The sequence below is a fragment of the Seriola aureovittata genome, chromosome 4 (genome assembly GCF_021018895.1).
Source record: "Seriola aureovittata isolate HTS-2021-v1 ecotype China chromosome 4, ASM2101889v1, whole genome shotgun sequence".
In the NCBI taxonomy this organism is placed as follows: domain Eukaryota; kingdom Metazoa; phylum Chordata; class Actinopteri; order Carangiformes; family Carangidae; genus Seriola; species Seriola aureovittata.
The window spans coordinates 30,504,002-30,520,850 of NC_079367.1; the positions used below are offsets into that span (position 1 = coordinate 30,504,002).

A 16,849-nucleotide genomic window follows, 5' to 3' on the forward strand; every position below is an offset into this window, starting at 1 on the left:
GCTGCTGCTTTGTCTATGCCTCTTGTTCGTTTGTGTAGTCCATCGTCCGCCTAGTTATCTCTTCATGGTCTGTGTCTTTTGTGCCAGATGTTTGTCTGATGGCTGTTGTTTAGATAATGTGTGCTGTTTGTCATGACTCACGTGAGCAGCTCTGTGCGCTCTCACAGGCCAAGACAAATCCTGAACCTGAGCCTTTCTAGACGCAGTCCTTCTCCTCAAAGGATGAACCCTTCAGATCTGAGGCATCGTTCAGGTTGTGGACTCTGCTGTGTCCTCGGTCTCAGTTTGTCTTTGTGTCTCTGCAGGACGACCACCAGCGTCACAGCATCGGAGCGTCCTCATTGGCTGAGATCCAGCTGGAGGCGGAGTCAGAGTGACGGCTGTGTCGTGGCCAGGACTTCCTCTGAACGGGGGACAAGATGCTGCTGACTTCCTGCTCCGCCCCCTGCAGCTACACCTGGCTCTGGTAAATGAAGCACAAGTAGATGTTTGATACAGTAGTTTTCAGCAGCTGGAGCAGAAACAGATTTAGATATTAAAGTGACCAGAGAAAACATAAGAGGTCAGTCAGAGACAGACTGGCACTGCTTGGTTACACATGGTACTGTGCTGATACAGCTGAAATCAGGTTAACATCTGACATGCCCCAGCATAGTCAGAGTCCTCAGATCCTACAAATGTAAGCAACATACAATGATAGAAAGGATGAAATAATAGTGACGTGAAGAGATTTAAAAAGGTAAGGTACTACGTCTCTACTAATTCATAAAACAAAAACCAGAGCCTCCATGAACCTGCTCTTTATCTGTGAAGAAACTGTAAAGCTACAGACACATGTATTTTCATCATTGGCAAGAAGAGAAGAGTGGTTGTGGAGAAAGGCACCAACAGTCTTGTTTGACACAACACAATAATAATAATAATAATAATCATAATAATAACAATGATAATGATAATGATAATAATATAATAAACTTCATTTGTATATCACTAGAGCAATCGAAATATAATTGAAATCGCAATATTACCAAGTGATATATCCAATTCACAGGAGCTGCATTTTTTTGATGAAGATAAAATGTGGCACATTGCTGTGCATTGTTAGCACCATAAGTGTTGTGGTGCTACAGAGACACCCCGGCCTACAAATGATATTCTCCAGATGTAAAGGAACATGTCTGTTTGGTACAGACCAACAAAAATTGAAAAAAAATTTTCACTGAAAATGAAATGAAAAAAATGACTGAAATAACAATATCTGCAAATGATTTTTTTTTTTTTTATCGTGCAGCCCTACAGTAGCACCTCCATTACAAGATACATAGCACAAAGCTTTCAAACAAAGAAATGACACTCACCAAGTGCTTCACATGAAAAGATATCAAATGAACAGAAAAACATGTTAAAAACATTGATGTAAAATAAAGAACATTAAATGTAATAATGAATAATGTAATAATGTAAAATGAGATGTAACAATGATGAAAATAACATAGAAATAATAAATGAAATAATAAATAATAATTTAAAAAAACAGAACACAACACATGAACAGTACAATAAACGCAGTCTCTTGGTCAAGATCAAATGTTGTAACCATGGGAACATTTCCATCCCACCGGATGTGACTGCAGAACCGTCTCAGCTGATTGCTATCACTGATTGATTACTGATTATTGATGAGTCAGAGCTGCAGTCTGTTGGTCCAGGTAATAAACTCACCTGCTTCTTCTTCTTGACTCACCTGTGTGTTTGCTCCTGCAGGTGCCTCCTGATGATGCTGACAGCTCCTCCAGCAGCGCTCGGGGTGAGTTCAGCTCTCAGCTATTTTTTTTATTGTGAAGGTGTTTTATGTGCTTCTGATGGAGGGTTGATGTTATTGTTGTTGTTGAGCACTGTGAGCTCTGCAGGCTGAAGACAGTTCGGTGGACTCTGGACCGCGTAGTTACCGATCTCCTTCATGTCTCTGATGTGAGCTTACAGTGATACGTGGATGTTTCCGGCAGGGTTGTGCTGATGGTCATCAGAGTGATTACTGATAGCGTCTGCCTTTGCCAGTGTCAACACGATATTTGACTTGTTTTTCCATTAAGGTATTCATTTATTATTATTTGTAGAATTAAATTATATTAAATTGAATTTGCCTTTCATTTTTATAACCGATGCTTGCAACATCGACATGTGTGCGCGCGCACACGAATGCACGCAGACACACACACACACACACACACACACACTATGCGACCAACTGATTGTCACTGGAGCGCAGCTTGTTGTGTGGGGGTGCTATGCTCAGGAGATTGTTATCGGCTATTGGCAATTTCACAGGGTGACGACAGGATGATCGGACTATGGTTAAGATTGTGCAACCCTATTTCCAGCTGATGCTGATGATGCACAGCTCTGCTTTCTTTGTAATGTTGATCAGAGTGTTATTGATTGATCAGTGTCATCCAGATGTTTGGCTGACCTCAGGTCTTCTGAGGGGAACATGAAAGTTAATGTCCCGCCCACAACAGCTGATGTTACGTCAGTTTAACTCTTTATTAATGTGCTGCTGCATGTTTTCATGGTTTGTCTCAGCTGCTATTTTGTTGCTAATTCTCATGGACAGGCAGGTCACTGATTAAGACTTCACAATAAAAAAATAAGGAATTTGTCTTTCACATTATTGTTTAGTTCTTTATTTGTTGATGAAAGATGTCAAATGTCCCTTTCATTTTAGTTTAAATCTTGTTTTCATCATGAAAGACAGGTTGTCACACTGACACTGTGTTCATCAGCAAGTAAACACCTGTAGCCATGGTAACTGCGCACAGCAAAGATGGCAAGAAAATGCCAGAGATATAAACATTTAGTGTGGAAGACAAAATATGAGTCTGGTTTGGGGAATTTGTCTGTTTGTCAGAGGGGCTTTGGTGTACTGGGTTCAGGTGATTGACAGGTACAGGTGTAAGGTGGGTTCAGGTGATTGACAGGTACAAGTGTAAGGTGGATTCAGGTGTGACCAAGCTGCAGGTGGAGGTAAGGTATTACCTATGTCTGTTCCCCTGGTGTCCCACAGGGATCAGACCTGGGTCCTCAGGTCTTTATTGATTTACACCAGAGACTGATGGAGGAGAGATGGAGGGATGATGGTGAACTGATCCAGGATGAACACATGATGTAGAGATGTCCCTGTGGAGGTGTAGAAAGTTTGACTTCTTGTCTAAACTTTTCCGTCCCGTTGAGGTCGTCAGGTTCAGTCTGTCTGTGAACAGTGGCATTGCCGGCCAATCAGCTACTCCGCTGTCCATTCAGCCAATCGGCGGCAGTGTGGTGTCTCAGATCGAGGGATGATGGAGGGATGGCAGGAGGATGGAGGATTAATGGATGATAGTGTGAGCAGATGAAGTGAAGATGGAGGATGGATGAAGGACAGTGTGAGTGCAGATGGGTCCAGACCCAGGTCCTGACAGCAGAGAGAGCGGTGATGGAGGATAAATGGAGGACTGATGGAGGGAGGATGGTGTGAGCGCAGACTTTCAGAACAAAGTCGTGACAGCAGATAGAGCGATAGCCACATTCCTGCTGCTGATAGCCACGCCTGACTGATAACCTCGTTTACACAACGCTGCAGGAATGTGGCTGCTACACAAACACTGCTGCATGCTGGGAAACTCACTGTCTGGGGCCCACAGAAAAAAAAAAAACAAAAAAAAAAAAACACTCAGTATATCAACAGGGACCCGCAGTGTGGGACGTATGAGGGGGGACAGTGTCAGGTCCTTTTTAACAGGGGTCCAGTACCTGTGTTCCCCACAGCACTGTCAGACAGAAGTGGAGGAACTGCTCACATCCTGTAATGAAAGGTCAACCAATAAATCTGTGTTTTGTTGTACGGTATAAATTATGACTTCACAATTAATTGAAATATAATTGTAATTGTGGCCAAGTGTAATGTCCAAATTGCAGGAGCTGCAATTTTTTTTTGGTGAAATGTGTCACATTGTTGTGCATTGTTTGTTGTTACCATACGTTTAAATGATATTCTCCTGAAATACAAGAACATGTAAACATGTTTGTTTGGTACAGATCAGACAACAAAAATCACATCATCATCATTTTTATGTTTTTTTCAGTGAAAATGACAAAACGACCAATCCAACTAAAATCGCAATATCTGCCAAAATTATCACAATATGATTTTTCCTGCATATCATGCAGCCCTAGTATAAATTAACACACAGTATGTGGCATGCATTAACATATGTGTCTATTATTATACAGCCTACATTAACTAGTGTGTGTTTTATTATTGGGTTGGTGTTAATGAGCACACGTGTGTGTCATTACACGATGCACATGAACAAACACATGCGTGTTTTGGCCCCAGCTGCAGCACTGATTCATATCTGATGAACAGAGGCTGCTTCTCATGTCCTCACTCAAATGGTTCAAAGAGTGTGTGGGTCAGAAAAAAATGAAGCATGATTGTCACTGACGTTATCTGATAAACACACACACACACACACACACATACACACACACACACACACACCGTCAGCTGTCTGCTTCCTGAGAATCTCAGAGATGCTTGTCTTTCCCTGCAGCGTGTTTACATTCCTCACTGTCTGAAAACACAAAATACACCACAAACACACAATCGCACCCTGCTGCAGTCTGAACATTCATACATATGCTCTCAGACGCTGACCTGGTCTGCTCCCACAGTGCCCCCCACAACACACCCCAGGGGGCACAGTCATAAACCTGCTCCATAGTCCACAAAGCACATGTAGACGGGATGGACAATCTCCTATCAGCCCTCCACTGTCTCTGCAGGAGCAAACAGCGGGTCTACTGTACCAGGATCAGGACAGAATCCACATCACTAAACTGAGTCTGAGGTGCATTACCACTATTATAAACTGCTGAACGCTTGACTACCTCAGAGACCTGTGCCAGAAATGGAAAAGTCTTAGAGTTCCTTCCACCGTCCGACAGTATTCTCAGTTCAAGTCCTGTCTGACCACAGAAGCTGGTCTCCCTCTGACCTCCTGATTCCTCTCTGCTGCTTCAGAAGTCCAGCTCAAACAACCTGAGATGACTCTGCCTTGATCTTGCCGGCCTCTTCCACAGTTGTAGTATCCAAGTATCCAGGACATATAACTGCAGATGGGATGAAACGACTACAAACCTGATCGCTGAGCCCCATGGGTGTTGTTGGGAACGTCTGGGGGTCACAGGTGCTCACCAACAGGTTACCCATCCGGGCCTGGTTCCAGGAAAGGGCCCTGATCTCTAATCTGGGCGAGGTAGCTTCCATCTGCAGTCACAACTCCACTAAGTTTACCTTGGATGACCCTAAAAGGGGCTACTGAACAACACCACTGCCTGGTCAAGGGGGCACGCCAACCCCCCCCCCCCACCAGGTAAAGGTGGTGAGGACAAATACACCTGACAACACAAAACTGTCTGTGAAATGTCAGACTGAAACGACATCATGTGACCTCACCATGATGTCATAATGAGGTGTTGTTGATGCAGTGATGTCATGAGAATGTGATGCTGATGATGATATGATATCACACTGATATTATGATGATCTTTGTGTTCTTTCTTGGTTTCCAGGGTGATCACACAGAACCGTGCGCTGGGCGGGACTGCTCCACCTGCCAGTGTTTTCCAGCCAAAGGAGCAAGGGTGAGACTCTGCCCACTAACACACAGCAGCCAATCAGAGCCCAACTGCAGCATGTCATCATCACAGCTGCAGACAGTTCCCTCAGTTAACAGACCTGTGACACCTTTACTGTTGGCTCGTAAACCTCAGAACCTGAAGACACACGCAAAAACACACAGAAACATAGTGTGTAATAAGGAGCTGCTGGATGGAGGAGTGTTAGTGAGGAATGTGTTGGAGTCAAATTAGCGACTGTTTACCTTAAACTGAGTCAGCAGATTATACACACACACACACACACACACACACACACACACACACACACACACACACACACACACACACATGTTCCTATCCTTCCCTAAACCCTAAACTTCTGTTTCCAGAAACATGTTTTAGATCCTGTTAACAGATGAAACAAAAGACCCAGTGACAGCCTACAAGGCACAACAAATGGTCACAGTCACACTGTGGTCCAGATGTTTGTGTCCATGGTGTGGGCCAGATGATTCTAGGCATAGTCACAGTGTGGTCCAGATGTATCAGTCCACAGTCACATTGTGGTCCAGATTTTTGTGTCCACAGTGTGTTCCACATGTTTCTATTCACAGCTACAGTGTGGGCCAGATGTTTGTGTAGACAGTGTAGTCCAGATATTTACAGTATGGTCCCAATGGTTCCTCTGCTCATAGTCACAGTATGGTCCAGATGTTTGGGTGCATGGTGTGGTCCAGACAATTCTGCCAACAGTCACAGTGTGAGCCAGATGTTTCTGCCACAGTCACAGTGTGGTTGAGATGTTTGTGTACATGATGTGGTACAGATGTTTTTGTACATGATATAGTCCAGATGTTGCTTAAAGTTTAGCGTCATTTAATTTAGGAGCCAGTCCAACAGCTCATTAAAGATCACATGACAGTCTGTTGTCACTCTGAGCAGTTGATGTAGTAAACAACAACAACAATTATCAGACTGATTGTTGCCTAGGCCACAAACAGAAACCTATGTGTGCGTTTCTGTTAGTGTGTGCGTGTGTTTCAATGTGTATCTGTGTTAGTGTGTGTGTGTTTGTACAGCTGGGGGCAGCAGACAGGCAGAGAGGATTGTGGGAAGGCGTCTGTCTCAGTGATTTCATAGTTCAGTGGTTTCAGAGAAAGAAGGACAGAGAGAGGACTAACAGAGATCACAGCTGTCACATCTCATCACACACACACTCACTACACATTACACACACACTGACACACTCTCACACCAACACACACACATTAATACCCTCACACTTCACATCACTGATTCACACAACTAACACACACACACACCACAGCTCGACTGAACAATCAGCAGGTTGATATTGATCAACAGTGATTCTGTCTCACCACAGATTCATCAGTAACAGTCAGTATCAGTGTCTGTCACCTGATACGCTGTATTGATTAACTAAAATCATTACCTACATATTTATTTTATCACACTGTCATGTAGTTGTGAGCAGATATGAAGATATTTTAACTGTTTATTAAAAACGCCATTGATTACAGGTTTGATCAGGAATTAGTGAGATCCTGAATGTGATTGAAACCAGGAGAGAACAGTTTGTGCAGCAGAGAGCTCTGACAGGTAAAATGGATCATCAAGGTTTTTTAGGGAACACGTGGATCCTCATCAAACATGGCTGTTTATGAACTATTAAAGTTCTCACAGATCAAGAATAAGTCAGGTTCCAGAGAGAATTCAGTTGTTTTCTGAATTTATTCCACGACTTCTACAGACTATAATATGAATGTGATGTATAAAAGTCAGTGGGCCTCAGACCAGAACCCAGACCAGATACTAAAACCACATGTTTCATCAGGTATGAACAAGCCCCGTGTTTGAATTGTTATCATAACACCGTAATATGGCCTATATTAAAGAAATCAATTAAAATGAAAATAAAATAATCATCATTGTAATCAACAACAACAGAGATTCAACAACGTTTTTTTAAATTTCTGATTTTGTTTGTTCATTTGTACATCTTGCTCCTTCCAGTACAGTTAGGTAGGTAAACTCTCTAAAGTACAGGTGGTTAGTTAAACTCCTTGTACAGGTGGTTAGTTAATTTCTCAAATGTACAAGTGGTTAGTTAAACCCTCTCATGTAAAGGTCGTCAGTTAAACCCTCTCATGTACAGGTGGTAAGTTAAACCCTCTAATGTACAGGTGGTTGTAAACCACATCATGTAAAGGTGGTTAGTTAAACCCTCGAACGTACAGGTGGTTAGTTAAACCCCTCATGTAGAGGTGGTTAGTTACACCCTCTAATGTACAGGTTATTAGTTAAACCCTCTCATGTACAGGTGGTTATTTAAACCTTCTAATGTACAGGTGGTCAGTTAAACCCTCTCATGTACAGGTGGTTAGTTAAACCCTCTCATGTACAGGTGGTAAGTTAAACCCTCTAATGTACAGGTGGTTGATTAAACCCCATAATGTACAGGTGGTTAGTTAAACCCTCTCATGTACAGGTGGTAAGTTAAACCCTCTAATGTACAGGTGGTTGTAAACCACATCATGTAAAAGTGGTTAGTTAAACCCTCGAACGTACAGGTGGTTAGTTAAACCCCTCATGTAGAGGTGGTTAGTTACACCCTCTAATGTACAGGTTATTAGTTAAACCCTCTCATGTACAGGTGGTTATTTAAACCTTCTAATGTACAGGTGGTTATTTAAACCTTCTAATGTACAGGTGGTCAGTTAAACCCTCTCGTGTATGGGTGGTAATGTCAACCCCCTCATGTAGAGGTATTTAGTTAAACCCTCTAATGTACAGGTGGTTGATTAAACCCTGTCATGTACTGGTGGTTAGTTAAATCCTCAAATGTACAGGTGTTTAGTTAAACCCTCTAATGTATAGTTGGTTGGTCTAACTTTCTCGTGTACAGGTGGTTAGTTAAACCCTCTCATATACAGGTGGTTAGTTAAACCCCTCATGTACAGGTGGTTAGTTAAACCCTCTCATGTACAGGTGGTCAGTTAAACCCTCTCATGTACAGGTGGTCAGTTAAACCCTCTCATGTACAGGTGGTCAGTTAAACCTTCTCATGTAAAGGTGGTTAGTTCAACCTTCTAATGTACAGGTGGTAAGTTAAACCCCTCATGTACAGGTGGTTACTTAAACCCTTGAACGTACAGGTGGTTAGTTAAACTCTTCATGTACTGGTGATGAGTTAAAAACCTCAAATGTACAGGTGTTTAGTTAAACCCTTTAATGTATGGTTGGTTGCTCTAACCTTCTCATGTACAGGTGGTTAGTTTAATCCCTCATGTCCAAGTGGTTAGTTAAACCCTTTAATGTACAGGTGGTTACTTAAACCCTCTAAAGTACATTTGGTTGGTTAAACCCTGTAATGTACAGGTGGTTATTTAAACCTTCTCATGTACAGTTGGGTAGTTAAAACCTCTAATGTACAGGTGGTTATTGAAACCCTCTCATTTACAGGTGGTTAGTTAAACCCTCTCATTTACAGGTGGTTAGTTAAACCCCTCATGTACAGGTGGTTAGTTAAACCCATCATGTACAGGTGGTTAGTTAAACCCCTCATGTACAGGTGGTTAATTAAACCCCTCATGTACAGGTGGTTAGTTAAACCCCTCATGTACAGGTGGTTAATTAAACCCATCATGTACAGGTGGTTAGTTAAACCCATCATGTACAGGTGGTTAGGTAAACCCACTGAACCTTAAAGGCACAGACAGGAGGAGGAGAAGAATATAAAAATTGTTTCCATGAGGCCCAGTGATTGTGTGTGTGTATGTGTGTGTGTGTGTGTGTGTGTGTGTGTGTTCGTGCGTTCGTGTGTCTGTTGTGTATGTGTGTGTGTGTGTGTGTGTGTGTGTGTGTGTGCGCGTGTGTGTGCGTGTGTATAAATGTGTGTATTTCACTCTAATCTTATGTCTGCTGATTTAAAGGAACATTCCATCTGATTTAACATCCTGACTGTCTGACTGCTGTTCAAACACACAACCTCTGTGTGTGTGTGGGTGTGTGTGTGTGTGTGTGTGTGGTTGTGTCACACTGCCCTCCTTTGGTCACGGAGCAACACTACACGTTAGTGCCTCTTAAGAGTGGTTTCCCACTCCATATGGAGTGAAGCAAGGAGATGTTCTCTCTCATTACTTGCCCATTATGTAAATGATTTGGCATTTAGAACTTATGCAAGCCAACCTAGGTATACTAACTGACATTATTAATTTAACTGTTCTGCTGTATGCAGATGATATTGTGTTGATTGCAGAGACAGAGATACATTTACAAAAAATGTTAAATATCTTGAATGTATGGACTAGTAAATGGAGACACAAATAATACACTTTAGAAAGCAGTGTGAACAACAAAGCAAGCACATTTTTCAATTTGGCTCAACACTTCTAAAGTACACCAGTTCCTATAAATACTTTGGTTTGGTCTCCAATGAACATATGAGTTTTAAAGTCTTGGCAGATTCAGCTGGGAGGGCTAAGATCGGTGATGAACAAAATAAAGCTTTTACCAGGCCTTAGTTTCTCAATCTTTTCAAAACTTTATAATTCAATGGTAGGCACAACTTTATTATATGCGGCAGTAGTATGGGGTTTTCAGGATTCCCCTGACAGTAATGCAATCCAGAACCGAGCCATTAGATGTTTTCTTGGGGGACACAAATTCACCGCTAAGCGAGCCATTGAAGGTGATACGAGATGGGAGCCGTGTCTTGTAAGACACAGAGAGGTGAACTCGTGAGGTTGTGGAATCAGCTGGTTCAGAAAAAAAGGTTTTTAACTGGGACCGAACACACAGTCATCCCTGGACACGAGAGGTCGAAACTGTTTTGTCCATTGCTGATATAAATTTAATATTTAGGAATAATTTGTAATGTAATATAAAAACAGCTAAACAAAAAATGTTTAATGCTTATAAAGAAGAATGGGAACAAGAAATTTGTAGTAAGCAAAAGCTTAGAAATTACATCCAAATGAAAGATGATTCTTATACAGAACCATATATAAAATTAGATCTGCTGAGAATGCAAAGGTCTTTGTATGCTCAGTTAAGAACTGGTACTTTACCACTGGCAGTTGAGGTAAGCAGATACAAAGGCACTGCTGAAGAGCAATGTTTGTGTGTTTTATGTGATCCTGGGGTTGTTGAGGATGAATTACAGTTTTTATTCCATTGCCCTCTGTACTCTGATTTAAGGAAATATTTGTTTAACGAGATTCAGTTGAAGAATCCTGTTCATTCCGTTTTGGTTGTGTGATGCTGTTATATGGCTTTTTAATGTAGAGACTTTTGTTTTGGCAAGATTCATAGGAGGATCCTGGCTATTGAGACAGAGGATGTTGTATCCAACATAATTGAAGGATTTGAACCTCATATTAATTTTGCAAGTGTATATGATGATTTGTTATTCATTTATGAAGTGTATGTGATGATTGATTATTTTGCCATCAAGTTTATGGTTAAGTGTCTTGTAAGCCCATACGGGCTGGGCACTGGATAGACACCAGAGGAAACTCTAATAAACAATATTCATTCATTCATCCATTCATCCATCCATTAAGTCATTCAATCATTCATTCATTCATACATCCATATTTAATATATAAACAGTATAAACATATTGTTGTTGTTTTGTTCCACAGGGAGCTCCATCACTGTGTTTGCATAACAGTGAATGTGTTCAGTCTTGTGATATTGGTGTGTGAATGGTTAAGTTCATGTGAGACTTTAAGTCATAAAATTAAACCTTCTGAGAAAATGAATCATGTTTTCTCTCAGCAAACAGCTTTAAATGCATGATAAGTTTTTATTAAACTGAGTTCTGTTAATTATGGTATATGAAAATTAACATGTGATAAATAAACCAACAGATTAAATTGATCTGTTCTCCTATAAAACCAGGATTATATCAACACTTTCATTATAATTCTAAGAAAACCACTTGTATCTGGAACTGGGTTCACCTGAAAACCTCTGGGTCCTGGTCCACCCACTTCACTTTGGCAGGTTTGGGTTTACAGACTGGTTTCTCTGACAACAGATTCAGATTCATTTTAAACAGTCCAGCAGTCTGATCTGGATCATGTAGTTATCCACATACAAGGTTCAGGTTCCATCAGGTAGAACCAGGTTCTAACATGTTCTGCTGATTCTTAACTGGTTCTAATATGTTGTACCAGTTTTTAGCAGGTCAGATTCTCTCAGATTCCAACAGGTTCTATCAGGTACTAATTTGTTGTAAAAGTTTTTTATTAGGTTGTATCAGGTTCTGACATGTTCTATGGTGTTGTAACTGTTTCTATCACATTTTAACAGGCCTAACTGGTTCTAACATGTTCTACCAGATTCCAACATGTTTTTGCAAGGTTCTAATATGTTCTACCAGTTTTTATCAGTTTCTAATAGGTTCTAACATGTTGCACTGCGTTCTACCAGGTTCCAGTGTATTATGCTAAGTTATAACAGGTTCTACCTATTTTTGTTAGGCTTTAACATCGTTCTTCAGCGGTGTAACTGTTTCTATCACATTCTAACAGTTTCTAACAGGTCTAACAGGTTCTAACGTGGTCTACCAGATCCCAACATGTTTAGCCAGGTTCTCACATGTTTTACCACTTTTTATCAGGTTCTGTATGATTCTATCTGGTTCTAACAGCTTTTCTTAAGTACTAACTGTGATGCATGTGTTCTGCAGGGTCCTCCAGGTGGTCTGGGGCAGCAGGGCCATCAGGGGCCCCCAGGATTCCCAGGTCCTCAGGGGCCTCCAGGAGAAAAGGGCCAAAGAGGAGATGAGGGGCCAACAGGAGCTGCAGGACTGAAAGGAGACCTGGTGAATAAACTTGGTTCTGTTGGTTCTCATCTGAACTGATGATGTCTGTTTTTATGCTTTACAGCCTGTTCGTTTGTCTGACCAATCACAGCTCTTGCTGTTCTCACTGGTTCTGTGCAGAACCCTGTGACTCTGATTGTTTGTTGTTTCAGGGCAGTGTCGGTGTTCTTGGTTTTCCGGGTTTAGAGGGAGTCCCGGTAAGAAACTCCGCCCTCCGTAGCCTGTCGGCTCCACTGATTGGTTCAGCTGGAGTTGTGTCAGACTATGAGTGTGTGTTTGTATTTGTGTTTGTGTTTGCGTGTTCAGGGACACCCGGGTCCTGCTGGAGGTCCAGGTTTTCCAGGTCTGGATGGATGTAATGGGACCAGAGGGCAGAGAGGAGATCCTGGACTTCCCGGAGAACAAGGACGTGATGGAGAACCGGTCAGTGACACTGATCAGTCAATAACAAACACTGATGAGAACTGTTTCTGTCTTAAAATGATCTTAAAGCTAAATTATGTGTCAATTTAGAGTCTAAAGTTTGTACATGCCTCATTTCATCAGAGCATCAAGTTTATAGATTCAGGTTTTTATCAACTAGTAAATAAGTGATCAATTTTCCACCAGACTCTGAATATGTATTGATTTTTAGTAGAGTTCATCACTACTGTGTTCTGATGATACAAAGTAATCATTGTTCTGTAGTACTAATAAAGTTTAGTGGTGTATTTTGTAATCACCATGGTAACTGTGTTTTGCTCTGCAGGGTTTTCCAGGACTGAAAGGATTTCCAGGAGATCCAGCAGTGTACTTCATTCAGTACCCTGGAGTACCTGTAAGTTCATCTTCTTTACGTTACATAACACCTGGAGTCTTGTCTCCTCTAGCACATGAGGTCTGTGTGACTTTAAAGTGGCAGCAGGTAGAGACACACTTGTTCCTGTGGTGCTGCAGTTATACTGGACCTGCAGAGAACCATCGTTCTCATAATCGATTCATCTATTGATTATTGTCTTCACTGATTAATATGAAGAATCAGTGAAAACTGCCACTCTCAGTTTCTCATGGTCCAATATAACAATATGATCAACAGTCCTGACCTGAAGAGATTCAGTGACTGTGGTAGAAAACAGAGAAACTCACATAGAGAGACGGGAGCTCTGGAATAGTTCACCTTTTTTTACTTAAAATTGTCTGATTCCTGATGAATCTGTTATTAAATACCTGTCGATCAACTAATCAACTATCTTTGTGCAGGTGGTTTCTATGGAGACGACAGATTATGGGATGATTTGTCTCAGAGTAGACAACACAGATTATTGATACTATCAGTGTGTGTGTGTGTCTTTGTGTCTCACAGGGAGATGTGGGGCCCCCTGGTCTTCCTGGACTGCAGGTGAGAGCAAACACACAACAAACAACAATAGCATGTGACACATGAACAGCACTGACAGGTGTGTTTCTGTCTGCAGGGTGAGCAGGGTCTCCCTGGTTCAGAAGGAGGTGTGGGTTCAGACGGACTGGATGGGACCAACGTGAGTCACAACAAAACCAGAAACAACAACAACAATAATAATAGTAATAATAATAATAATAACAACAATGATTATTATTATTATTATTATTATTATTATTATTAGTTCCCCTGGGACTAAATCACATATTTAACTCTGAGTTAAGTTACAGAGTTACATGCAGATAAAGTACAGGCAACTGTTATAGGCTATTGTTGTTGTTGTTTTTGTTGTTGTTGTTGTTGTTGTTATTCTTACATCTAGTGGTATTATGTGCCTGTGTCTGTACAGGGTCTCCCTGGTCTTCCTGGTTCCAGGGGTCCACCTGTAAGTATCATATTACTGTGTTTTATTAATGTGTCCAGTTTTACCTTGAACTTCATTTAGAACCAGACTTTAGTTTGAAACATTATAGAGTATATGTTTTCTGATGTGTTCCTGTTTGAACTTGACTCTTCCTCCATGTTCACCGTCGTCCTGATGAGTTCAGTGTCACACTCAGCTCTCTGCTCAGTCTGGACTGTGGTGGGTCTCAGAGCGCAGGCTCAATGAGAACTTGATATGACTTTAACTCAGTAACTGTGGGAACCTTAACTCTTTCTTCAGTGGATTCAGTTTATGTTGAGACTGTTGGATATTATTTTTTTCATGTGATCTTTACTAATGTTACCTCTTTGATCACGACAGAGACAGTGATCTCTTACAGTCATTAAAATCTGTACACTGACACTGAGAATCTGTGGACATGAAGTCAGTTTATCACGAGACACTGATCTCTGAACAATCTCCTCTCGTGTTGTGATTGCAATTGTGAATTGCAGTGAGTTTGTCAACACAGGTTATTAAGTTTGAATAGATTTTTAAATATACTGTAAAACATCTGAACATTTACACTCAGTTTTAACCTCAATGTGATGTGTTTGTGTTTCAGGGAGAAAAAGGTCGATCTCTCCCTGGACAGAAAGGAGACGAGGTACAAACACTGTTTTTTTCTGACCACGCCCCCTACATGACATCACTGCAGGTGCTTGCATTCTGATAACTGCTGAAAAACACCTGCTGTGACATCAGCGAGGGGGCAGGGCTACAAGAGCAAGAGTCAGTTTACTTTTTACTGTTACTTGAATTAACTGGTCAACTAGTGACAGGTGTTAACTGTGTAATCCACAGGGGGATCAGGGCCTCCAGGGGCCCCCGGGGCCGTTTGAGTACGTCGACCCTCCAGAAGACCTGTACATCAAAGGAGAAAAGGTGGGTGGGACTTCGGCTCATACAGCCTGTCAGATTACAGTTGTTCTACTGTGGTCCTCATGTAGTTCTGCTACAGTTGGGTTCTAATGGCGGGTTGTGTTGGTTCCTCAGGGCCATCGAGGGATTAAAGGAGTCTGTGGAGCTGAGGGACTGCGGGTAAGTTCTGATCAAACATCTGGAGCATCTGTCTGAAGGAACACTGGGTTCTGATGCTGACTTGCTCTACAGTTGGACAGTATTCACTGGTGTGTGTGTGTGTTTCAGGGCATGGACTCTCTCCCAGGAATCAAAGGAGAGAAAGGGGTTCCTGGGTTCCCTGGGCCCAGAGTGAGTACTTATCCATCTTCACGTTATTATCATTATTATCATTTTTGCATTATTGATCAGTCCCAGTCAAATAAATTCTATATTCCAGGGTCGTCACACATCCTGGTAAACCTGGAAAACTTGAAACCTTTCAGACCTTCCGGTCGTATTGAGAAAACATCCTCAAGCCGACTGTCAGAGTTAGTGGAAACTACGTTAAGACTCCATAGCAGTGTTTCCTCTGTGGCGGCCCGCCACTGCTAAATCATAGCCGCCACGCCTTCAAATTTCTTTTCTTTTTTTTTTTTTTTCTTTTTTTAAATGTCGCAAATGCACCACCGCCACATCTCTCCACCTTCACAGCACAGCCTGTGTGATGATGAGTGCAACAGCGGCGGGAGGGGAGGGAGGGAGGGAGGGAGTGGGGTGGTTGGGGGATCCTATTGGAGTTAATTACTCGCGAGAGCGCGGCCTTGAAAGTGACGTCACGTCAGGCACCAGGTGAGAGTCAGAGAAGTGTAGTCGTGAGGAATAAGGCAGCGAATTACCGGAGAAAAGGTAGACTTATTAGCCAACTCAGTGACGCTAACTTGGGTAAACTAATTGATAGCATTAAGCTAATATCTACACGTCATTATGTTTTAACTGCTGACTGCATTTTCAGATGAACTTGTTCAGATACTTCTCTAAGAAGAGAAAGACAACAGATGAAGAAGACGCTAGTCAGGTAGCATCATAAGCCTTTTACTGACTCGGTAAAAAATAGTATTTTAATGTTCACACTTGTAATCAGATGTGATGTGAGTGTAAATTATATAAGGCTGTTAGCGTTACGTTACTCACACTTTTAATGTAATCTTATTAGACAAGTAACATTAGACAGGGAGGAGTTGTTAAACAAAGTGGAGGAGAGCATGCCCCCCCACTGCTGAAAAAAATCCTAGAGGAAACACTGCATAGTTCTTGGTCCAAGAGTAATTCACTAAGGGTTTCAGTGCTGAACGTTCCTCACTCAGAGAAGTCACAGGTCCAGAGGAGTCCTGGGTACAGAACAGGGTATAGTCTTCAGGTTCTTGTCAGGTAGTTTGATCCAGCTTCTTGGAGAACCTGCCTTAGTTCTTCAGTCTCTTCATATGATCCAGACGGACTCCATGACGCTGAAATCAAGACTCTGTGGGGCCAGACCATCTGCTGCAGGACTCCTGGATCTTCTGGTCTCTGAAGATAGTTCTTTATGACTCTGGGTGTCTGGACTCACTGTCCTGCTGCAGGATGAATCTGG

General features: G+C 41.8%; 1 protein-coding gene across 1 annotated transcript in view; it reads left to right on the top strand.

Moving 5' to 3' along the window:
• Positions 1–16,849, top strand: part of col4a4 (collagen, type IV, alpha 4) — a 51,789-nt gene that overhangs the window by 4,325 nt on the left and 30,615 nt on the right. The window contains exons 2-15 of the mRNA XM_056375013.1: positions 306–466; positions 1,765–1,807; positions 5,614–5,685; positions 12,380–12,514; positions 12,667–12,711; positions 12,821–12,937; positions 13,263–13,331; positions 13,857–13,892; positions 13,969–14,031; positions 14,302–14,337; positions 14,942–14,983; positions 15,181–15,261; positions 15,373–15,417; positions 15,526–15,588. Of these exons, the coding sequence (XP_056230988.1) occupies positions 420–466; positions 1,765–1,807; positions 5,614–5,685; positions 12,380–12,514; positions 12,667–12,711; positions 12,821–12,937; positions 13,263–13,331; positions 13,857–13,892; positions 13,969–14,031; positions 14,302–14,337; positions 14,942–14,983; positions 15,181–15,261; positions 15,373–15,417; positions 15,526–15,588 (894 nt within the window). The 5' untranslated portion in view covers positions 306–419. The remainder of the gene's footprint in view (positions 1–305; positions 467–1,764; positions 1,808–5,613; positions 5,686–12,379; positions 12,515–12,666; positions 12,712–12,820; positions 12,938–13,262; positions 13,332–13,856; positions 13,893–13,968; positions 14,032–14,301; positions 14,338–14,941; positions 14,984–15,180; positions 15,262–15,372; positions 15,418–15,525; positions 15,589–16,849) is intronic.